The sequence below is a fragment of the Rousettus aegyptiacus genome, unplaced genomic scaffold (genome assembly GCF_014176215.1).
Source record: "Rousettus aegyptiacus isolate mRouAeg1 unplaced genomic scaffold, mRouAeg1.p scaffold_m13_p_15, whole genome shotgun sequence".
In the NCBI taxonomy this organism is placed as follows: Eukaryota; Metazoa; Chordata; class Mammalia; order Chiroptera; family Pteropodidae; genus Rousettus; species Rousettus aegyptiacus.
In genome coordinates this window covers 43,104,993-43,131,724 of record NW_023416290.1, presented here as the reverse complement: position 1 = coordinate 43,131,724, position 26,732 = coordinate 43,104,993, and the positions used below count along the sequence as shown (strand labels likewise).

Sequence of the window (26,732 nt, the reverse complement as noted above, 5' to 3'; positions counted from 1 at the left end):
TTCTCACATTATATACAACTAATCTACAAAGTAGTATTACAAAATGATTTTAAATACTCATATTTTGCAAAAATCGAAAGTATAGATGTAGTCCTATTAGAAATCATATTTAATTAATCTAAGTCACATAACTGGGTTAACTCAAGAAAATACACTATTTATAATTTATGTATACAATTTTAGGATTACAGAATATTTTCTGAATATCATTCTCTTCTACACAGCAAACCCTAATTTATGTTATTGACTAACAGGCATATTAATATTTTTTATTCCAATTTCTTTCAAGGCACACCATATGCAGTTTCATCTTAACTAAATTTTAGAAGATATTAACATGTATATGAACATATTCTTCTCTCTATTAGGAAAGCCACAACTACACAAATTCAGTTACTTTTTTTTTTTTTTTTTAGCAGAAATCATCTTTCTGAAAGGAAAATGCAGCTTTTAAGAACACATTTTGAAATATAATTACATGTAAAGATATACTATGCCTGGTCATATTTACAGATACTCTGTAGGTGATTGTCTGGCATGTCTGAGGGCTCTGAGAACCCCTGAGATCTGCCCAGTTTTATGCAACCTTCTAGGTGGTGACTGAACTTCCATAGCATGAGTTTCGTGCTCTAACAAAAGACCTTCATTAGCCTTGTTATGAAATATATTTTTAATTCAACAAAGAATTCTATCTACTATTTTGGGGGAAAAAATTGATGAAATAGATCCTCATAGGTGTGGAATGGAAAATTGAAAAATGACCACCAGGGGAAATGAATACAGACATATAAGACTTGTGGCTTAAAAGTCAAATATCTTCTAATTTTTAATTTTGCTTTAAATATGACCCTAGGAAACCATATTTAGGAATTACTAAAATTTTAATCTCAAGAATGTTTTTAATGTTTTGCATCTGCGGAGAGAGAATTCATACTATCATAATACTAATTTCTATTTAAGAAACATGTTTGGTTCTGAGAGTAGATGAGAAAAATGCCATGCTACTTGGAGTGAGTAGAATTGAGGGACTGCTTCTGTTGCTTCATGACAAGGTCCACCAAATATCTTCTTATCTCTTATGTAATGTCCGGTATACTAGATTCTCACATCATTTCCTCTGCCTATATTTTCACCTTAAATTCTTGTGATTTTCTGCTTTCAGTCTGTGCTTTACTTGTACTAAATGGTCTTTAACTCCTGGAAACTAGCAAAATCTGGTTTGTCTTTTGCTCTGTACACACAGAGCATACTATGTCTGGATCATCTCTCCTTTCTCTTCACCTTGGAAATTTCTATTCTAGTTTCAATTTAAAACATTCCTTCTAGAAAACTTCCCTTTATTAAATTACCCCTAAGACTAGATTTAATGCTTCTGGTATGTATTCCTATAAAACTTCATACATCACTCATTGTGGCAGTTAACCATGGCTTGCAAAAACTACCCCAAACTTTAGAGGCAATTTAAAAAGCAATACTTGATTATTTCTCATAGCTCTGTTGGTTGGCAGGATGCTTCTGAGCTTACATGTGTGACTATAATAAGATGGAGGGTTGGACTTGGCTGCAAGGTCGAATATGGCCTCACTCTTAGTACTGTCAACTGGAGCACTTTAGTTTTCCTCCTTGTGCCTCTCATCTTCTAGTAGGCTGGACATGCTAAGGGAAATGGTCCAAAGCAAAGGTGGAATCTATAAGGCTTCTTGGAGCTGAGGTGCAAAAACTCACACAAGATCAGTAACTCTGCTGTACTCGGTCATAGCAAATCACAAGGGCAGCCCAGATCTGAGCGGGTGGGGAATAGACTAGCTTTTGATGGAGAAAGTTACAAGGCATTTGTGACCACATTTAATCTAACACACCAACAAAGTACAGTAATATTTTATTGCTTTTTCTTGTTTGTTTCTCTGCTCACATTATCTCTTTTACTCATCATTGTAACCTAGCATGTAACAGTGGCTAGCAAAGAGTAGACGTGTGTGTGTTTGTGTGTGTGTGTGTGTGTATGAATATATATAAATATGTATATATTACATTGAATAAGGAAAAATTAGTGATGCTTTTGCTAATAGTTTTTGTTCTTGAAATGTGGAATTCAAATGTTTAAATTTTACTCTAAAAATATAATATATTAAGTGAAAATATATACCGCTTTATAGAAATATAGAGCACAAGACGCCATGGACCGTAGTTTTAGAGAAATAAAGTAAAATGCCCAAATCATACTGAATAAGAAGCAGTATGTCACCGAGATTAAGAATGCAAGCTATGGAATCTGACAGTCTAAGTAAAAGTGCCAGATCTATCAGGTCTTATATCTTTATGTCCCATTCTTTTATTTTATTAAGGTTTTAGCTCGAATGTCATTTTATGTTTCACTACTAACTATCATATTAACCTGTCCATTCATTTTCTCTCTTACTTGAGTATGATCTTTTTTAGGAAACATATTATCTGTACTACTCACCTCTGGGTCATTCTATGCCTGGCATAGAGTGAATACTCAATAAATTGTAAAATGTAAAATATTTACCATGGAACTTAACATGAAGCATGTACTTGTTAGAGGCTATGATCCATAGGAGTTTGAATCAGTGGAGAATAGTTGCTGAGGACTAATTGATTCCTGCTCTTTGGAGCAAAAGTTCTCATTGTAAAACATCTACTTTGCATGAATGAGGAAGAAAATTTATGTAGGACTGAGAAAAAAGATTCCTTCCATGAACATTTCTGAAGACTTGAAGTCCTTGTAGGTAAACTTTAGGAACCAGATATTTACAAAAGCTTTGTCATGCTAAAAAGGAAAAAAAAAAAAAGATCCAATTTAGCAACATGATAAGAAGCCTCAAGAATTATGTTACAAGTCATGTAACTTTTGAGAAGTAGATAATTTTCAAACAGAAGTGAAATTAGATTACTAAGAACTGGTTTATGAAAGAAAAATTATGAGTTAAAAGAGGAAGTAGAACACAGAGGCTTCATGTCAGGGTGAAATTAAATTATTAAAAAAAATAAGATAGGCTTTTAGGGTGTGGTATACAGTTTTGCTGTATTTGCAATGAAACAGGTATGGAATATAATCCACAGACTTGGATGGGCAAGAAATGTCACTTTGTTCTCTTAAATTCAAACAAATTGCAGAGACCCCTTTGTACCTGACAGGAGGAAAATTCTACCTAGGTCATTTGGAGTGAGGGTAGAAACAATATCGGTACCTTCTTTACCTTGAGTTGCCAAGAATCCAGGGGGGCCATTGTAGTGCCTGGATGATGGAGGGAAGGGCACTCGGTCATCATTTTCCAAGCCCACATTTCCCATGAAGGCAAATGATCCTGTGCTTCCCATGAGAAGCTGGCCTGGAGAATCTTAGCCCACAAGAGAGTTCCTGGATCTGCTGCTTCTTGCAATGCAGCACGGAAAGGGTGTATGTCATCATTGCCTTCCCTTTGCTCTCAGACTCTACCCTCAGCATTACTAATCTGTCACTTGATGTAATACCCTAGAAGAGATCTTGACTGTCTGGAAACAAAAGCTGTGGAGAGACCTTAGAGCAAATTTCGATTTTGGCCCTGTAGAACCATCCTCCCCTGAGGCAAGGGAAATTAAGAATGGACCTGGAAACAGACAAGAGCTGGGAAAGGAGGTTAGGGGAGAGGCATACAATGAAAACAGAACATAATAAATAACATAAATAATTAACATATTGATGCAGACACAAGCATTTACATGCTGTATTGTATTAGGGAGGATAATTATAGGTATATTGATTTCACAGGAGACAGGATTGTAGTTAGGGATTACACAATTTGGATCCAAACCCTAGCTTTTCCATTTACTAGCAAAGTGAGTCAATGTATGTTTTAAACTGCTCTGAGCTTTAATAGCCTCAGCTCACAAGTACTTTTGAAGATGAAATGAATCAATTAAACTGTGTGTACAACATAATCAATGTTTTCTAGTTGCTTTTTCTACCATATTTAAATAGTTCTGTTATTTAGTCATTTGAAGTAAATGTATTGGAATGTCAAATACATTTGTAATGTCTTAATCACTTCTACTCACAAATTTTGGGAGATACAAAGACAGCATTCTACAAGTGAGGGTAACAAGCCTTGATCACCCTTATAAAAGTTAAAGTATAGTTTAGAAAAATGATTGCATATTTATATTATTCCCTGTTATTGTGATATACCAAAATTAACCAGATATAAGATTTTCATGTATTTAAAACCACTCTAATGATTAAGAAAACTTCCTTTGCTTTAATTAATCTTTTTCATCAACCAACTAAAATATATATGATGTTGATCATGTAGAACATTCTTACTCAAAAAAGCCTTTTCAGAGGTATATACATATAAAAATCTATCTGTATACATAGATAGATCATATATAATCAGTCTCTCATACACACACCATGCATATACACACACAAAGACATACACGCATACCATACATATGATCTCTCTATACACAGTGTCTGTAATTCTCTCTCTTTTCTCTCATATATACATAAAATCTTCAGATATATATATGTACATGAATTTGTATATATATACACATATATGTGTGTATACATATATATACACACAAACATATATGTATGTATATGTGTGTGTATGTGTATATATATATATATATGAAGGTATTTAAGGTGGGGGAGAGAGAGAGGGAGGGAGATAGAAGGAGATCTGTGTTTTCTGCTTTCCATTTTGCATTTTCTGTCATCTGAAAAAACAAGAATGGGGAAAATGTAATAGGTAAAAAGTCTTACTGGATAATTTGAGAATAATAAATGTTGCCGTTTCAATATTCGTTGCCGTTTTTAGTGCTTTGATACAATTCAGAGATAAATAATTTTTTTTTGCTGGAAGTATATTTAGTTCAGTTTTGTATGGATTGAAGCATTGTTAAGAAAGCTGATCTTTTTTTTTTTTTTTTTGTATGTCATGTTCACCTTAAAAATCAAAGTCAGTTATTTTACCAGCAAAATAGGTTTATTCAAGAACAGTAACTGATTGCAATTTGGGCCAAGCAAGCTGTAGCAAAAGCCGTAGGCAAGTCCAACAAACAAAGGAGAGAAATGTTATTTTATAGAGAAAAAGGAAGAAGTTGGGTGGCGGTGGGCAGGGGTGTTTTGAATGAGCCCTTTGCAGAAAAGCGAGAGTTAAGGGAGATGACAGTTTCTCATTGAAGGAGTTGCTGGGGTAGTCCATTTCTTGCAGGCGATACAGTGTACTTTTCCTTTTGAGGCCTGTAATTGTCATTCTTTTCTGTTGATTCTTCTGTTGGGGTTTGTAATCAACATTCTTTCTATAATTGACACCCAGTGATACGTTGTGAAAACTCCACTTTCTGGCCTCAACTTGATATTAGTGAGGTTCCCCTTTATTAATTTTCACTGTCATCTATAGATTTAATTCTCAGTATATATTTTCTTCCCTAAGTATATTTATAATGATTAAAGAGCTAAAAAGCTAGAGTATTTGCTGTTTTTAATACTAAAATGAAGGCTGCAGGATTTAAATAAGGAAGAAAATAAAGGCTTTCACACACGTCATTCAACTTGTCTTTTCATTTCTTATTTCATAAAACTGTGCTTGGATGAATTTGACCTAGAGGTTCTTGTGATGTCATCATGCCTACTCTCTGTCATTCCATAATTTTTCACTGGCTCAATCAAAGCACACTTAAATTTAAAGGATCAATGTCTGTTTATAGGATTTACTTGCTTGATATTCAGAAAATTTTTAGTTTGTAAGTTGGGATCATTTTCAAAGTAGGGTTTCCAGATAATACCCAGAATGCCGGATTTAACCTAAATTTCAGATAAACTGTGGATAATTTTTTATTATAGAAATGTTCCAAGTATTACACAGGACATACTTATAGAAAAAAAAAAAAGCTATGTTGTTTATCTGATGTTCAAATTTAACCGAGTATCCTATATTTTTATTTGCTAAATCTAGCAACCATATTTCAAGGTGCTCAGTCATGTGGTTGATTCAGCTAAATGTTTACCCTGCCTTTGCTCCATATAGCTCTAATATCTTCTCCCTATTACAGCAATTACAGTTTTTTCTAAAATGACAATCTTGTCATAGCAATCTCCTGCTTAATATCTGTTAGTGATACTTCAAGCTAAGTTGAAATTTTTTGGCTCTTAAAGCATTGGTTCCTGCCTTTCAAATCTGCTATCACGCTGTTTACTCCTGCCAAACCAAATAATTTGTAATCGCCTGAGCATGTCTTGCTTTTTCTCCTGCCACTCTTTTTTCCCTAAGTGTTTACCTCTGACTAGAGTATTTTTTTTTACTTATGCACCAGGCCAAATCTACTCACCCTTTAAGCTCAGTTCCAATACCTCCTCTACATGAAAGACTTTCCCATTTTGGAAGCATAGCTTAGGGCTTGCCAGCTGTATTATCAGAGTTATATTTGTATCCTTCATTGAACATATCAGATGGCTCTGATTTTTCAAATTCATGATGTTTTACTTGCAAGATGAATATAGATATATCGTGTGTCAAAGGATGTGTGTGTGTGTGGGGGGTGTATTTGTGTTTGACGCATAGAAGTCAGTTAATTCATGTTTGTGAAATAGAAACGAGGAGAAAGAGGGGAGAGGGAAAGTACTATTATTGTCAAATAATTAAAATGCTGTTGAATCATAGAATAGGGAAAAACTCTCACTTTCCTTAGTATAGAAAGAATGGGGAATAGAAAGATTCACTAAGTAACATTTGCTTCCTCTGGAATGAATTTTTCAATATCTATAAAGATATGAAAGCACAAGTCCTTTGCTAAATCTCTTTGTTCATATTTTGTTCTCATTTTTCTTGTCTTTCCAAGTAACTTTTGCTTTAAATGAGATGGACTTTATTTGTATTTACAACACAAACTTATGTGTCTCTGCTTCAGGGAAGATTTGAGTGAAGGAAGCTCTAATTAAACTTCTGATTTATATCACCCAGAGGATCAACCTCTCTAGTGGTGTAGTAGAAAGTGAAAGAAAGTTGGCCAGACGTCACAGTGTTAAAATAGATGGATTTTTAGATCCTTTTCAGATTTCCATAATGTATCCCTAAATTTTAATATTATTTATTTCCATAATTGAACTAAAGAACCAAAATATACTTGAAGAAAAATCTCTTATTGTTTTGAAATAAAATAGCTTGTAGTAAAAAGGAACTTAGAGTAATTACATGATGATATATAAATGTTTACCTCTTAATATGGAAATATACTTTTTAAATATCCCAATGTAGAATTATATATAATACCCTAGTACATAATGTATGATATTTTTGCCTTTCCCATTAATAGTAGCCTTTGATGCTAAAGTGTATAGGTTTTTTACTATTTCTGATGGTTTTTGTCCTCCAACATGCTACTTTTCTAAGCCAAGACTGGTATTTATTTTCAAGCAAATCACTTTGGCGACTAATTAATTAGTTCCTATAGAATGAAAAGTATTTTAAAGACTATGATGCAGGAAACTTAAGTCCTTTTTTGGCTTTAGTTTCTTATTAGGCTGCTCTGCTTCAGCATATTTACGCCGTTACATCCCAGTCGCTCAGCAACCTTTCCACAATCAACAACATAATTATCTTTCCTCCAGAATGTCAGCCCTTTCCCACCTGCTAACACCTCCCTTACACCAGATCTGTTAATAATGAACCAGGTTCTTCCAATCATATACAGTCACATAAGATCAAATAACAACTTATGATAAACACCTCGACAATGAAATTGCTGCAGTCATCTTACTGTAAGCTTTTCACTTCTCCCCAAAACATATATTTCTCAAACTGACCTTATCATTTCTTTAAAAAAAAAAACAAATTCATACTAGTTAAACAGTCACTGGAGTATGTGTGTTCTCTCAATGGGAAGGTATTGCTTGATTGTAAGAGTGGTCTTGAGAGGGCAATACCTATTCCTAAGGAGCATCTTTTTAGTAGCATCTGGTTAACAGAGAGAGAAAAAAAACATGGAAGTAAGGATAGCTTCTTGATGCCCTTTCAATCATATCACACATATTAACCCAACATTATGCACAGTTTATACTTTAGTCATAAAAAGAGGAACACTTACAACTAATGAAAAACGATGGACCCTTCCCGACCCCTCGATCTCTCCAAACTAGAAGGCTATTCTAGAATTAAGTAGAGGGCAAACGTGGATACTGTCAGGTAGTCGAGCAGCACTGAGGGACATGCCAATTAGGTCAGAACAAAACCTTCTCTTATTTTTCCTTTCCATAATGATTGGCATAAAAGGTAACCCCACTAGTTCTTTTCTCTTCTTTCCTTTATCTTTCACAACATGAAATATCGTCATTATAAAATATCTGGGAGAAAGGATGAAGAAAAGATAAATGCTACCCTCATTTGAGAAAATACAAGTGGAGAGATTTATATGTTCTTAGATGCTTTTTCCTCTTTACTTCTAGCACATGCAATATAAATTGCAATTATAATTATGTGTTTTATATTGTTTGAACACATCTTTACTGGTTCAATTTCTTATATTTATATCCTTAAAATACATTTAATGCTAAATAAATGTTAATTCACATAAAATAAAATATTTACATTTTTGAGAAATAAGAGAAGTGCATTTAGCCACATTCAAGAAGAAATGGGGACTACACACATATGACATGATCTTTCAGAATCTTTTTAAGACATGCTGATTATTAGAGACAGCAAGGCTCTGAAAGGAGTTCCTGATAGAACCCTTTGTAATACACATCCGTAGCATCCTTTTTTTTTTTTTTTTAATAATTGCCTTTAAGTATTCCGTGAGAACTCAGAGCAATTCCACAAGATTTTGTGTGGAAGAAAATTAAACAAGTTTGTATTAACCTATGTTTCATTTGTTTGTGGGAAATCCAAAATGATAAATGCTTCTGCTTCAGCTAAGAGATAAAAGCTGCAGCAAGGAACAGGTCTGAAAATGCAGGATTCTAGGAGATGGTTTTAGAAAGATGTGGAGTAGCATTCTATCCCTTTCTCTTATGCTTATGAAATGTGATGAAGATGCCATGAATCTTTCAGAACCGAGGTCTTCAATTTCTATTGTCAGTATTGTGACTTTATCAAAGATCATTATGCTTAGTTACAGAAACACACACACACACAACTTTAGTTGTATTTTGTAGGTATTTCAGTGAGTGATACGTATGTGTGTTTGCATGTGGTTGGGCACATTTAAATAAAATTTTAGAAAATGACACCTAGGACCCATCACTCACTACACATAGTCAAAACTACCAAATTGTATGAAAAAAGTGACAAGATACTAAAGGTTGATTCTGCAACTTCATTTTAATTAACTAGGTGAAGCAAAAAATGGTCTTTTAAGAGAGAGAATATCTTCAAGACTCTTACAATTTTCTACTTAAAATTGTTTTCCCTAGCATGCTATTCTTACTCTAAGAAATGTTTATTCTCTCATTTTTCTGACAATCCTGTGATAATATTAGTATAACATTCAGACATTTACAACATATTTGTTACATAACATGTAAGATGTATTTGGTGCATACTTTTATATACAATGTGATATCACTGACATATAATTTTGTCATGGTTGATTAACAGTACTCTTCATATGCTTTCTAAAACTTTTGATATTTTCCATATTTCATTTAGATAAAGGTTTTTATGGTAGTTTGGCATGTGCGTTTATCACAATCTCAAACAATTCAAAATATGTGAGTTTTATTTTTCATGTAAACAACCTGACAGTACATATTTTGTTGAGTATTTGTTTTATAATCATTTATTTACTCATAGTAAATGTAGATTTAGTAAATGTATCATTAAATCTTGGTATGATCAGTTTCATCTTAGATTACAAATGTTTATTCACTGCATATTAAATTAGATCACTTGTACTTGACAGACAATAACAAATCTACTTGTAAAACTTAATATTGTTTTCCCATTTATGCTTAGAAATATTAATAGAAATATGCAACATAAATAGAAACAAAACAATATATCAATATGTCAATCAATTCAGAAAGACAATTTATATTTTAAACTTTCAATTCTATTTTTAAATTAGTACCTGCCTAATTTGTTTAATTCATGTTCATAGAAAATCTTTTATTTGAATTACTGATTTTTTTAACTTCACCAAGATTAACTTCTTTCACATTTTAATATCTCAGAAATCAGTATGCAAGTGATAACATTTTTGCATTGCCAAGTCATAGTTTAATTGGCAGATGTTTTCTTTCTTAGCGATGCATCTTATAATCAAGAGTATTTTATATTCATTTAATTAGATGTGTTAACATCATAATCTTATGTAGTTTTAACATAAATACAGCATTTCCATTTAAAATCAAAACTTTATAAAATCAATATAGACCTACTCTTTAAAATAAAATTGCAAATGAATTTTTTTAAGGATTTATTTATTTAAAATTCTCCTAGTTAGACAATTTTGTGTTTGGTAACAGTTAATCAAAAGTAGATCATTTATATTCTATAATTTATGGGCTACTTTCCATTTCAGTTTACCCATCTTTTCTTGAGTTGAATATTCATATTATACATCCACCAAATTATATTATTAAATCTTAACGTATACCAGTCTTAAGATACTGGAATTAATAATGTTTAAAATACAAAATAGTTGTTATTTTCCCTAATATAATATGCTTCCTTCATCGTAACATTACAAAGCTGTGGTTTTGTTTTACCTTACCCCCGTATATTTCAATTAGTTTTCAAGAGTCTTCAACGTATGATATGTCCCAATAAATTTTATGTAATATTAAATAAAAAAAGAAATACAACACAGAAATTAAATTACATATGCTAAAATTTATAGAGTATTTAAATGGTGGCTCAGATGGAATTGTTGCTTTAGTTGTGTTTAAATTTTATTTTGACGTTATTGTGTATTTTTTCTTTTTGCATGTTTTCATGTTTAATGTTTATTGCATTTTTATTAAATATCATGATGCCACAGAATTATTTACTTAGAATTATTTTGTTAATGAAACCTTTATTCAGATGTTTCATTTGAAATACTAAAGTCGATGGAACAGAATATATGTTTTTATACAAAATAACATACCAAAAATAAATGTTCAAAAACTACTTTTTTGGATATGCAATTATCTTTAACTGTTTCATGTAGTTGTATATGTTTTGGACCATTTATTAATATCTCTAGCAACATATTCTCTTTTTATGTGATGAGAGAGACAAAATTTACAAAATAAAATATATATTTATAAAAAAGTATTCTAAAAAATTAATACAAAAGCAATTCAAAATCAATTATAATATGAGTTCTTATTTGGTACACTTTCTAAATGACACATTTACAAATGGCTAATCATGAATTATGCTTAGTCTCTTTATTGATAAAATTAAAAAGCCTTCAAAAACATACTTTTCATTATAATAACAAATTCCAAATTTGATATTGTAAATATTGCTATTAAATAAATTTGCCAGTTTACATGTTTAACATGCCATTTTCCATTATCATAATTCCAAAGATTTCTAGAAGCATGCTTACATATGTAAACCATTTTATTTTTGTTATATTGGGAAACATTAAAGGATATTAATAAAATTATACTTTAGAAATGTGTTATAATATAAATATCTAATTTTAAAATATATCTCAGGCAATTTAATGACGGGGCAATCTAATTTTGATAGACTACATCTTGTTTATATTATTTGATTTCAAATGAAGAATGGATTTTCCGAATGTACATTTATTTTCTTAATTTGGGTTGTATGTCTTGTAACATATGCATTTAATATTGTGCTATTAAAGATGTTTTCATAATCGTGTAACATACTTAAAATATTTAAAATAAAGTAAAGTATATATTTTAAAATTAGATTAGCTATGCTACATATTTAGTATTCGATTGTCGCTATACATAATCTTTTACAGCATTGACAGTTACCTCATAAAAGTTATGTATGCAAAAATGTTTTTAAACTGTTAAAATGATGCATTTGGACAAAAACATCTGTGTTTCACACACTGCCAATTTAAAGTGGTACCAAAATCAGTATTCAAAATTGGTCTACATTTTAAATAAAATGATTATATTATATAAAATTTAACTGTACAGTAAAGGATTATTTTATTGCCTTATAAAAGAAATTAGGTATTTTTTATTTTTTTAATATACACACACATCAGACCTTTCGGACTAAATTTAGATGCACTTTTCCCTCCTGCTCTTATAAGATATAACTACATTTCACTCTATAGAAATTTGAACATTCTAAGTAAGTCCATTTCACACTAACACTGCAAGTTTTCATGATTTGGAATGCTGACAAAAATCTTCAAATCTTATTACTTATCTTCAGATTCCACACTTTTTCAAAGTGGTGTTTTGGAAAGTTCAAAACAAAATTATCTGTTTTGTTTCTCCTTGGAATTACCCTTGATCCATTAGACTGTTTGAAATGCTGCTTTGCCATGGTAAAAGTCGTAATCATGTGTCCTTTTTGAAATTTATCCTCTTTATTATTGTTATTATTTTAGCATTGTTATTAAATCCATTCACTTTTTTATTTTTTATTTTGAGGAATATTTCTTGAGCATCTACTATGTACCAGGCAGTATGCTGATCCTAGCGATTTGACAGTTAATAGAATGTACAAAAATCTCAGCCTTCAGGAAGCTTGCATTCTAGAATGGGGAGGAAAAATATGAACAGAAAATATAAGGAAAATATAAGAACTAGTTAGTAAAATATCTGGTTGAAATATATATATGGTTAGACTATGTTTATTTAAGAAATGGGGTTTTCAAGCCTTATTCCAACATTATACCCTGTTCTGCATTCAGATTAAGAAAGTAGTACTGGATCACCATTACCATTTGCCAGAAGTTGAGCTGTATTACTGAAGATTTTAAGATTTACTAGCAAATCCTAGGTCTAACTACTACCAAAGATCAGCTTAAACTCTCAAATTTGGTGAAGAACTATATTTATCCTGAGGGGTCTTCAAGAAAATGAATGTTTATAATTGGTCTATAGGTCTTGAAGATTAGTTATGGAAGCAGTCTAGACACATCCCTAAGAATTATCCCAGATTTATTAAAAATGCAATAGATTGTTTAGGCTTAGTTATAATGACCTCAGTGATGGAATATAATAAATAGCTATTTGGTTTACTCCTTTGTTAAAGGTGGGAATACTGAGGTTTGAGACAGTGTACAAATTCCATTGTTTTCCATGGTTTCAGATTATATATAGCAATGTGTTTATAATTAAAATGGTTCCTTCTTTAAACTAAACATAGAAGTCTAGAAATTATGATAAAGTTACAAAATGCTCTAAAGTATTAGTCCTTCATTCTGATTTCATACTTTTTCTTTTTTTTTTTTTTTTCAAAAATGGAAGGGATAATTAAATCCCCCAGGAGAATAATACAGATCAGGTAATTGTTTTTATAGTTAGGAGCACTTGGGCATCCCAAATATCTGATTTACCATGAAGTCAGTTATTAAATGTTAGTAGTATGAGCATAATTATTCCTTAAGCGTGATTTAAAAAAAATCTTTATCAAATATTAGCTTAGTAAATATTACTAGCTAATTTGTATAACCAATGTGAATTGAGTAGATTTTAATCTTCACAAAATACCTTGGATAAATATTCAAAAGAAACTTTTTTTCTGATTGATGTTTTAAAATATATTAAAATTCTTTAATCTGACAATTATACTTCATTTACCTCTGGCCTCCTCAAAATACATTTAATTTTTTGAATTTCTAAATCAAATTAAAACAAGATAAGACAACTTAGGCTGGAAGCATTTTTAGTAGACATGTATTCTTTTGCTTGCTTATGAATTAAGGGGCCCCGTGTTTGACTTCCATTTTGAGTTTGAAGCAGAAACCAGAATTACCTGTTCCACTAATCACCTGCCTTCAAGAGGAAAAAATATAGGCAGAGCATGCTCAAACCACCTTGAGCAATATAGATATTTTCATCTTGAAGACTGGTTAATATATCTCTTTTTGTTCAAAATATTGATATTATGGACAGAAGTTTGAAATGCAATTTATTGAGAAGGCAACTATATGAAAGCATAGGGCTATACATTGGCTTTAAAAAAATATTCAGAAGTTGTCTAACTCGGATCTGACTATTATTCACAATTTGCAGCTAGTAGCTTTACCTCTAAAATTCAATATTTTTTCCTTGGAAAGCATTTTAACTGTAAAGATTTCTTTTAACCATATCTTAATTTAGTTTCATGCTTCAATTTTAAGGTTACTATTTTTTTTTCAATCTTTTAAAAAGTTTAAATAAAAGAATTAAAAAAACAATTTGGCAGTTTTTAAACAATTTTAAATTATAGTGAAACTTTAATAAGGTTGAAAATATGGAGTGATATCTATTGTGAAATGCTTATGAGATTTTTGTAAATTTCCAACCATTTGAAACTAGTTTTGTATTAATAAAGTTCCATTGTAATAGTTAATTTGCAGTCATTTCTAAATAAAATGGTTTAATTTTAATTAGTTGAAAATCGATTAATTCAAATTTTACTTTAAAAGAAAAAAAGTATTACTGAACTTCCAAAAACAACCCACTAAATTCTAAAATATATATAGCCATTGGATATTTTATCATGTTGGCTGCTTTCTGACGAATGAGGTTAAGATAGACATTTACATTGGATATTTTATCATGTTGGCTGCTTTCTGACGAATGAGGTTAAGATAGACATTGACATAGAGCTGTTATTTCAGTTTCATTTCTAAAATCATTTTGTTTTCATTTTGGCTTTGATTTTAAATTCTCCTTCATTCGTTTGTCTTAAAATAGAAAATTTTGATATTTTCCTCAGAATTTGTGAAGAGATATGTCCTACTATTCAAAGCATTCTTTTGAGAAAAGTGTGGTTACATAGTTACCCATTCTGTCAAAACTTGTCACTTGCCAGGCATTTGTTGCAAAAATTCATCTGTAGATAAATAACAAAGAAGAATGACTCAAGAACACACCAAGGGTTTACTCTTTCACCTTCCTCCCCCTCCCCAATATGTTATAGGTAAAATGTGATGTATTTGTCTGTAATATCTATTCATAGGTTGATTGATACAAACCAACTGTCAGATCTGGTTACTCCACATTTCAGTGACGTTTTGTGTTTTGCCTTTTTATGTTGATTATCCTTAAGGTTATAGAAGGGAATATAATTTATTAAATTTATCAGAAAAATAAACAACATTTAAAAGAAAAAGTTAGCATCTAGTGCTACTGTGTCCCACAGGTTCTTCTACATTGACCCACACTACCTCCACTGGTGAGTTAGAGGAGCATAACAGGACTACCACTGGTGCTATTGCTGTTGCTAGCACATCTGCAGATGTTACTGTATCCAGTGTTACAGCTGTCACCATCCATAGACTTTCCGAGGAACAGCGAGTGCAAGTTACGAATCTCAGAAATTCAGGTCTGGACCCCAACACGTCCAAGGATGGGCTCTCTCCTCATCAAGCAGATACACAAAGTACAAGGAGAAGACCAAGAAATGCTGAACAGATAGAAAGGACTAAAGAGCTTGCAGTTGTTACTCATAGAGGTATTGGATGTTATTTTACTTGTGCCCGTTTAGTTACAACCAAAGCTATATTTTGGTAATGATTCTAATTAGAGAATGAACTGAAAGACAGCAAAGATGTAGGAAGCTAAAGAAAGTTCAAAGTAGTAGCTGAAAAAATATAGATAGTATAACCAAAACGTGAATAATTTGAAGGCACAGAAATTAAAATAAACAAAGTTTGTTGGAAATGTTAAGGGGGTGGGGGTTTAAGTAGAGTGAAAGGAATGCATAAAAGGTTTAATAGAAAAAAAATATTAAATACCTATTGCTTATTACATACCAGTAATGATGTTGAGATAACATGAAAATAAAATAGCCAGTTTCTATTAGTAAGTGCACATATTTACACATTGATGATTTATCCTATATAGTAATTTCAGTATATGCATGAGATTTTTATGCTACACAAATGCTAATTGATGACTGAGAAAATAGATAATTGGGGAAAAATGGAAACATGATGTCTGGTGATTGTTTTACATAGCTTACTTTTCTATTTCTAAATTACTTATTGTCTGACTCATATGATTGTACTAAGAACAGCTATTCATTGAGATTATGGCTCCCAACCTAAATTTTCCTTGACTTTCTAATATAATTTTTAGAGAAAAATAATACCACAAAGCAAAATCATATATTGGTAGTTTTTAGTCAATTAAAATAAGCCTGCCTACTTTTCACAAAATTAGGAAGTGTAGCAAGCATAATTTTTCTGTTTCTTTATAGCAAGTTTCATTGAGTGGTTTAGGAAAAATTAATGTAGTGTCAAAAAATAAATGGATTTCATTTATATCAATATATGCATCATTGGAAATATTAATTAATTGAACTTATTTCAAATATATCTATTCCAAGTCTCTTTGCAATTCATTTTCATGTATTCTCCAAACTAGCTATGGTTTATGTAATGTGGTTAGACATGGATTATACAGAGCATGGTATAAGTAATAAAAAAAACTATTCAATGTTTAACACACACCATGGAGAAAAATCAAGACATCTTTACATAAGTTGATTGAAAATCATACAGAAATATCTCAGAAACTCATTTCTATCACAATTCATACTGAAAGTACTTACTTTAATTCTCTTTAGCAAGAAGAATTCTAAAATGAAATTTTCACATGTAGTAGTCTCCTTTAAAGGATTACGTCACTATCACCTTTCTTTATTCATTTTCTTACCATGAATATTTACACTGATAAGAATATAGGGACGTGATAAAATCCGTGATTTGCTTAATCAAGTAGACAGTTTTTCTTGCTTAATTAAGTAGACAGTTTTTCTTAGTACCGAGATATAAAAATGTGTTTATACTATTAAGATATCAACTAAGAAACCATTCTGTTTAGTTTTTTCACTTCGTAAAATCACATGAACTAACATTTACAAACTCTTCTATAATCCTTTTATCACCCATTGGATAGAAGTTGGGTAATTTTTGAATATAAGTTTATTATAGAGATCAACTAATAATGATAATAATTTAAAAAAAAAAAACTGCTTTAGCCAGAGTTTGCCATTAAATGACATGAGAAGCTGGTTGCAAATTAATTTTTTTTCGAACTAGGAAAAAATAGTTAAGATAGAAAAGACACTGAGTAGCAGTCAACTGTTAGATTAAATACAGTGATTTGAAAATTACTCAATCTAAAATTCTGAAGTATATTCAAGTAATTTTAATTAACTATCAAGATAACTTCCTTAGTAAATTTTCTTAGTTGTCGTCATAATGTCTCAGTGCAATTAGAGCTAACACCTGTTTCACCTTTCCCCTATATTCTTCCTAAAAATAGGAATAAATAGGAAAGTTTTGAATATAACATTCATTTAACAGTTATGTCTACCTCAGAAATAAATATTCTTCAGTTATTGATGTTTAAATTAAGTGTGTGGAAAACATTTTGAATGTTATATTGATCGATTTTTCAGTGATTTAAATTATACCTTTATCAAATCTCTATTTTAATTAAAACTGGTCCTGCTGACTCTTCTTTAGTAACCTACCTCTACTTCACTGGTTTCAGTTGCCTAGTCATCTATTATATTTTAAACACAAACTGTTAACATTTGGGGCAAAAAAATATTGTCAATGTTAGAAGTAAAGGAAACCTATTATTCTATGTCTATTAATATTTTTTTAAACCCTCAATATACAGCCTTATTTTCAGACATAAAATAGTCTTCAAAGATTGACTTCTAGCAGAGCCAAATGTCTAAACTGGAATTGGCTGACATAAAAGCAGTATTATTTTTAAAAATAATTCTAGCTTAAATAAATTCCTACTGACTACTATGCTCTGTTCTTTGGGAAATAAAGATAGATAATACATTATCCACACTATCTCAACCTCTATGGAGGACATAGAGAAACAATTTTAGTTTGTCAAACACGCTATATTCTTTTATACCTCAAACCACTAAAAAGCGATTCCTTCTTTCTTTTAACCAGATCATTCTATTCACTTTCCAAGTTTTAGCTTAAATTGTCACCTATAGGAAGGTTAGATTTTCCCATTATAACTTATGATTGTACTCTCTGCCACATTTGTAATCACCAACCCTATGACTTGTCCTGTAAATTTTAAGTTCTATGAGGTAAGGAGCAGATGGTTCTTGTTCATGCTGCATTCCCAGTGCCTAGAAGAGCTTCTGGCCCATAGATGTATTTAGATACTTGTTAAACTAAGGAATAAATATTTACAATTTCATTAGCTAGAGCATCCACCTAAATTACTTAAAGGCTTATAATTATACTTTAATATATCAAATACCTACATATTTCAGAATTAAAGATAACTACTTCATTTTTTTCAGTTATAAAGGGAGCCGTATTTTTTATATCTTTTAAAGGCAATAGTATTCTCATTAACGCACAAGAATAACTGCTTTTATAATATTACCACTTCACATTTCACAACATAAAACTAAATATAAATGCTTTGCCTAAAGCCCTTATACATTTATAAAATCAAAGAAAATATGTAATTAAACAAAGGAAAACTATTTGAATTGCCTTTTTTTTTTTTTTTTTTTTGCTTTCTACTTGTCCTCTGTAAAAGAAAGCCATTTCCAGTTTTTACCAATTACAAAGAGTCTTTGGACATTGAAATAAAAAGATATAAAAAAAGAATTTAAAATACTAATAATATTGGCTTAGATCTTCTTTGAACTATGTATAAATCACTATACCAGTTTCCTGTATTTTTGTCCAGTAGTCCTCAGAATGAAAGTCTAGTTTTTATTTACTGTATGTTAGTCTACTTTTGCCACCCACTCTGAGTGCAGGTCACATATTGAAACTCAATTCCCATATGTGTAAAATAGTATCATAGTATCTGTTACATTAGGGTTATTGTGAGGATTAAACATGTAATGGGGGAAAGTGCCAAAAAATGTTAGGCATTGTCTCCCAATTTAAAGATAAAACCAAATTGCTTACTTTTGCAAGTTAGTTTTGAGGTAAGAGACTATCTAGGACAAGTCTACACTCTGCTCCTTGTTAGCTATGTGATCTTGAGCAAAAACTTCAATTTTCAAAGACTCAAGTTCCCATAAGTAGTTGTGTATAAAATATAGAATAGTTGCTGACTTGGGTTCAACAAATACTAATTATTTCTATTAATTACCAAATATGTTTTAATTTTTGCTATGTGCATGACACTGTACTGGATAGTAGGCATATAAAAATGAACAATGCAGGCTACTTATAAAAAAGTAATTATAAACTTTAAAAATTTATAAAAAACATCATAAATTTTTGAAATGTTATTGAAGTAGAGAGACTAACTACCTCTAAATATGAAAGTGAAGGAAGGATACACAAAGGATATTTAAACTAATATTTGAAAGCTGAATAGAAGTTTCAAACTAGTAAACTATGTTTATATCACTGAGATGCATAGGAAAAAATGCTTTGAGTATATACTAGTGCAGAATAGAAACATGAGTTCATACAGAAAGTGTTCAAAGAAAGATTTATATGTTTAAAGGAAGAATTATATTCATATAAATGAAACTAAAGTTAATTGATGATTTAGGTTTACAAAATTTTCAGATGTTTAAAATTATTTAACATCTAATGATATTTTAAATTTCATCAGAATAGTTGACTTTAACTATAAGATCTCTTTCAAAATTATTTACTATGGTTTGGCAAAGACTATATGAAAACTCAATCTTTCTACTGCTAGACTAATATTCATTTTTTTTTTGTTTATTCAAGATTCATAAGAGTTGGATGTATGCAAAGTCTTCTATTAAAGGATATTGAAGTTAAAGCAATATAGACAATAAACACAATTGAAGTTTTTTCCTCAAGAAATTTATAGTCATGCCATTTAAAAAATAATCATTAAAATGTGTTTTATTTCACAGATTTTATTTTTAACCTTTTTTCCTATATGCTGTAGTATGATCACATTTGTTTTCAATATATAGACAAGTTCTGTCAGCTGCTAATGAGCAATCTTGTTAGTTGCTGTTTTTAAGTATAAAATGTGGAAATAATTATCTGGAAAAGAACATATATAATTATAAAATCTCTTTTATTCCTAGTAGAAATATATATATTATATATATATTTATATGTATATATATACACACACAGATGTATGTATATATATGTATACATGTGTATATATGTATATATATGTATATAAATGTATGTAAGTATAGATATATAAACTTTTATTCTTTCTAGTGGAAATTTAACTTAGATGACTATAACATCTTGTAGGATCAGATATGTGTTATGAGCATTTGTAGCCATTGCTGCTGTTTGTGTTTTGACATAGTATAGTCAGTTCTTTCATAATATGTATAATAGCTAATGATCATATAAATAGGGTTAAGCAGAGTTTTAGTTTAACTTAATGAAGTAACATGAAATTGAATATGATGTAAATTCTCTCCCCCACCCTTAACAACAGCTTAAAAGGAAACCTATTTTAATTATCATTTTTAAATAGAACTTTTTATTATTTTCAACTTTAAAATAATAATTGTTAATTTAGCATAAAACTATTCATTTTAGGCCAGCAGTTTTAAACTAAACAAAAGCAGAAGTTTTTTTTTTTTTTTTTTTTTAATTTTTATTATAAACAGTCTGGTTTTCAAGTAAGCTCATCTGAATATTTACATTGCTCAACCAAAAAAGGGAAAACAGCAGAATATCAGATACATATCTATACTAAATTTCCATTTTATTTCAGAAATAAAATTTTATATGTAAGAACTTTGTTCAAAAAGTGGGTCATAATATGACAAAAACTATTGTGTGGAAGTAACAGCTCTTGTGTTCCTACTATGTGCCTTTCTCTAGTAGGCTATTTAGCTACATGTAGAATATATTTTAGTATTTTCAACAGTTTGCAAGCAACTAATACTATTTTTTAAAATTCTATTAATACTTTTGTAGAGTATAAATTTGTAAACACAAAGCATGCTTTTTTGTTTGTTTTTAATCCTCATAAGCAATATCACAACGTGAAAATTAATTTATGGGCGGTTACTTTATGGATGGATACTGATGTATGTCCATTGAGTATTAGAGTTTCATTGAATATATTAGTTCCATGCTAAGCAGGTATTGAATTCAAAAGAATTATAAGGTGTGGCTTCTACTTTCAAAGGAAAAGTAAAAATAAGACTACAGAGAAAAAGTCTTAGTCAATTCTAAGAAAAATATTACAAAAGAACCAGTATGATATGTGAGTGGAGGTAAGTTATAGCTGTCTTCAAATGTGTGATATGTTGTTATTATTTGTAAAAGAGACCTAACCTTTTCTGTCATAGGTTGTAGAACTTAGTGTATGTAAGCAAAAGGAAATATAAATAGTTTATGATAAAGAGGATTCTTCTCTCATTGAGTTTGGTTCAAATACAGTTTATATACTTTAAGAAGTAAATGTCTGTATCACTAATAAGATATTTAAGCATAACTTGATGGACAAATTGGATATTTAGAAAGCATTCAATAATCAAAGAGGATTACAATAATATGACTGTCACAGTCCCTTCAAATCCCAAGTGTCTACGAAGCTATTCAGAGATATTGTACATTAATTAATGCATTTATCATTATCTATTTTCTCTTGATGTTGGAGTTGATGTGAACTTATCTTTATGGTTACCTAATTATATAGCCAGTGTTAAAACAAGCATAGAAGTGGCCAGTGCTACCACCAAGGAAGGCGACATTGGCACTCTCCTACTCCCATAAATGAGAACCCAGGGCCCAGTGCTTAAACATAGGTCTTAAATTCCAAAACCTTTCCACTTGAGGGTCTAACTTTAGCTTCTTTCTTAGGTAGTATCTAAGGTGACAGACTTACTTTTTCTAAGACCAACCTATCTTTTTTTCTTTCTTCCTTCTTTTGTTCCTTACTTTCTTCTTTCCTTCCATCCATCCATCCATCCATCCATCCATCTATCCATCCTTCCTTTCTTTCTTCCCCTTTCTGTTTTCTTCTTTTCTTATTTCCTTTCTGTCTTATTTTTCTTTTTTTTCTTTCACTGTTTCTTTTCTCCTTTTATTTTCCCTCTCTTCCCCTCCCATCCTTCCCTTTCTTCCCCTCCTTATTTATTTCTTCAATAAACATTAAGTACATGCAAACTAGAGTTCCTTCCACTTTCTGGATAGACAACATTGAACAATACTAAGTAGACCTTGCTTCGTCGAGTTTTATTAATGAGAGGAGAAAAAGACAACAAGCAAATAAACTATCTGATGGTAGCAAGAGCTGTGGAGAAACTTAAGAAAGGTTATGCGATATATGGGTGCCTACCTTAGTTTGAATGATCAGAAAAGGCCTCTTTGAGGAGTTAAAATCTAAAATGAGATTTAAATAAAAAGAAGAACAAAGTCAGGCTATGATCGGAGGAGATAGCAAATCAGACAGAGAAAACAACTAGCTAGAAAGAACTTGAATTTTGCTCGAAAAAAGAAGTCCTGTGTGCCTGGACTCCAATGGGTAAGGTGAACATGAGATGGAAAACCAGCAGGAACCATCTCATCTTCACCTTGTAGGTAGGCTTGAATGCCTAGGTAAAGCTTTATTTTAATCTACATGTAGGTAGGCTTGAATGCCTAGGTAAAGCTTTATTTTAATCTACATGAGATAGGAAGCCATTGGTGGGCTTTAGCAGGGAAGTGCTATTTTCTAATATAACTTTTTTAAAGATGTCATTTTAACAAGAAATTAAAGAAGAAATGACAAGTAAATAGGGTCAAGCCGAGAAATCGGTAAGGTAGACAGAGGCTCAATTAAGATTCACTAGAGAATTGGAGTCTACATATTAGATAGAATACGCTTCTTTCAAATGTCAGTGTGAACACAGATCACCTGGCAGTCTTGTTCAAAGGCAGTTTGTGAGGTGATGAGATGGAGGGTGGGATCTGAAATTCTGCATTTCTAACAAGGTTACAAGTTATGTTAATACAATGAATAGCGAGGACTTAAATGGGAATGATTAACATGGAGAAAGAGCAATACTTATCAAACAGTACTTGTTCACTGTCCACTCTCCATAAGATCTTGTTCCCACTAGAATAATCACAATGTCGATAACCTATTTCAGGTTATGTACTAAAGATAATATTCTAAACTTTAATTCTATAAAATGAGTTGAATGGTGAGAAATTCACGAGTGGAAGGGATATCTTAGGGCAGATGGATTTTCTGGATCTACCTTAATGATGATTCCATCAACCCTTAAGGATGACCGAACTGATTGCATTAGTTATGATTTTACTGAAAAGAACAATAAATATGTGAATAAATTATGAAACAGTCCCAAATCAAATTTTAACTCATTTATTGCTTTTAATTTTTACTCTAAATTCTATACATTGAAATTATTTTTAAAATATATTATCAAATAACTAAATAAAGTTATAGTTTTTCTTTACCCAGAATGCTTCAGATCTTTGAAAGACTAACTGATAAGTAGAAGCAAAATATAGTAGAAAGAAGGATACAAAAGTTGATGGCCAAATCAAAAATTTGTATGCTTGAATGCTTAATCATTATCTTCTATTTTGTACAAATGGTAAAATTGCATTTGTCTGTTTGATTGAATCCCCAGGTCCTTCTTTATGAGACTAAACAGCGTTATTGATTTTTATGCATGTTCAGCAGAAATAATAACTGAATGGAGAATTTATAACTTTCTAAAAATTATCTGGTTTCATATGATTCTTATAAGATACTTTCATTAAATTTCAATTTTTTTATGTAGGAACTTTGATATTGGTAAGGTTAAATACATATTTAACAGGGAATTGTTAACTGGTGGATATACTTCATATAAATATTGACTACTATATGCTTTATCAGTATCTTTTTTGTTTTTTCATAGTTCTCTTGACTTTTTTCTAATTAGAATATTTTTGTGTTCAAAAATATTATAATTGAAAAAATAATATAGTTGAAAATTGTGCTTGATGTTGATATTTGTTAGCAATTTAAAAATCCATATACTGAAATATACCAGTTTATTATTTCAATGCATAATTATTAAATACTATTCTCATTTTATATCCTATTATTACATTTCATCTCATTTGTGAAATCGTCAAAACTGTCATTCATAACAGTAAATACAGTTTTTTTTTATTTCTAATTCTTTATTTTTTCAATAAATTGCTTTCAGAGAGAAAAGAAAAAATAAAGTGTTAAAATTTATTTAGTGACAGATTTATGCATTTTTAAAGGTATTACATAAAAATATTCTGAATGCCTGAGGATATTTGTGACAATATTCAGCAATGAAGTTTATTTTTTTCACAAATGACAAATCTGCAAGTAACCATTTTAACATTTTTATCCAATGCTACCCCTTAAGCCATAGTTTTGAGTTATTCCATTAGAGATTAAGAACTTCTGATGACTCAATGTTTTTGTTCTTATTAAGTAGAACTTAGGAAGCATATATATAATATATATATATTTACATTAACTGGAACCATCATCTTATAACAAGTGGTCTTATTTCATAAATGCTGTTTTTCTTCAGATTTTAACCCCATCGTTATGCTCAACAGCAATCATTAATCAGATATTTTGGTAGCTTACTCATTACATTAACATGCTGTTTCTCATTTTTTTATAGAATGGGTAAAAAAAGGAAGATAATAATATGCACTGCAGTGAATAAAAGGGAAAGCTTAACTTTAAAGATCAGAAATAAAATTTGTTTTGTGTATAACTGATTTCCCCAAATGGTTACCAAAGTTACTTTACCTTTGAATCAGATGGTCATAGTGAATGTGACAGTGTGACTTTTAATTTTTTTCCTTTTTAAAAATATTTTGAAGGGGCTAGACTTTCTATTTGTGTTCAAAGCTAGTGCCAAAGTGGACTCCTCTGCCTTTTGGAGTATGAATAAATGGTCCTCTGTTAGAGACAATTTTATCTTGTTCAGAATTATTTTAGGGCATTTTCACTCACTTTTGCAACAAGCTGCTTCCCTTGGGTATAGTTCTCTAGAGCATATGGTTGTCCTGCTGTGCACAGAGTGAAATCATACAATTAAGCTTTAAAATTTTAGGATTAGCAGAATCTTCATATATGGCAGAACAGCATGGTGTTAAGTTTGGGGTGTATTACATAGAATATTATTCTTTTCATAATTACATTATTTGTATTCTAAATCATGAACAATTGCTTTTTAGTGTTAATGCTTGATTTTTTGTTGTTGTTTAAAACATTCTTCAATGACATTTCTTTACAATGCCAAATGGGATTAATGTGACAGAAATTTCTAGATTAATTTTATTCAGAGCCCAGAGTGTTTACAAAATTTTTATTTAATAAGCTTACATCAAGGGGAAATAAAAGTTCATCAACTCTCCTGAACTTTCTTATTAGTAGTACAGTCAAAGGAGATTTTACTAAAGACTATATGATGATTTGAATTTCATATTGCACTTGGCTTTTGCTACACCTTTTTTATTCTTCTTTTCACACTTTTAAATATTGAGTCTTCAAACCGGAGGATTAGACTTGGCATTATCAGTAAATAACCACTGTCTTCTTCAGTGTTAAATTCAGTTAATGAAGCTGGTTCTACTTATAACATGCTTAAAGTCAGATATTAACTTTTTTACATTGTTATAGTATTAGCTTTTTTTTTTAACATTATTACCTTTGCATTATAAAAAAATAAATGAGGATAGAATACACTAATCCCATCTATTTGTGGTTTTCCAGGATATACACTTGAAAATTGAATAAATGGACTGTTATTCAGTCAGGTGGTGGTATAGGTGCCAAGGATTGCAGTTTCAGAGTCAATGAATGAACATGTTTTACTAACATAGGTATGGCATTAGGCAATCTAGTTAGCCCTTCTCCATTTTTATGTCTATAGAAAACAGGGAAATTATCTCATTTTGAATAGACCTTAGGTGTAGGATATTTACACTTGAGTCTAAAGTTTAGATAATCAATAAGTGATACTGCCCCCTTGTGGAGCCATTACAACAAGATAAGCAATGTTCCAATTACAAAATCTCATAAGGTAAAAATATGTGAACAAATTAAGAAAACAATTAGAACAGAGTTTTAAATGTCTTAGGACAGCTAATATCCTTAGAAATAAAATATTTAATGCAACATCATAGAGAATTATGGAAACAACTAATATATACAGCTCTATTTAGTACTATTCATATTGATCTCATGTATAAGTTACACCAAAGTAATATGTAGCATTCAGTACATCTTGGATGTCTATTAGACCCATACTTTTTTCTTGCCAGGTTTACACTTATTTATTTCAATTACTGCTCTACTTAATACAGCCAACTTACTTAACTTTCTTTTTATCTACTTTATCCTTGTGAATTCTCTATGCTTCTTGAGGAGATAATTGCTAGGAATGAGCATAGATGTGTTATCTAGATCTTCAAAACATTCCCTAGGAAACAAGTAAGCATCCATATTAGAATAATGAACAAAAGACACCCATATTTCTACTTAGATATACTCTTTTGAAGTATGAGTGGTTATAGACACATTAAGATGTGTTGTTTAATATAGTAGTTAGTACCTGAAACATCAAATCTTTGAGTATTTCCAGTATTATATCCATTAGAATCTATTG

At 30.5% G+C, this 26,732-nt stretch overlaps 1 protein-coding gene across 6 annotated transcripts in view; it reads left to right on the top strand.

Moving 5' to 3' along the window:
- Positions 1-26,732, top strand: part of CSMD3 (CUB and Sushi multiple domains 3) — a 989,790-nt gene that overhangs the window by 352,287 nt on the left and 610,771 nt on the right. For 3 of the 6 annotated variants that reach the window (XM_016138158.2, XM_016138159.2, XM_016138157.2), the window contains exon 7: positions 15,291-15,602. The exons of the other annotated variants lie outside the window; for them this stretch is intronic. In XM_016138158.2, coding sequence (XP_015993644.1) covers positions 15,291-15,602 — 312 coding nt within the window. The remainder of the gene's footprint in view (positions 1-15,290; positions 15,603-26,732) is intronic. 6 annotated transcript variants of the gene reach the window in all.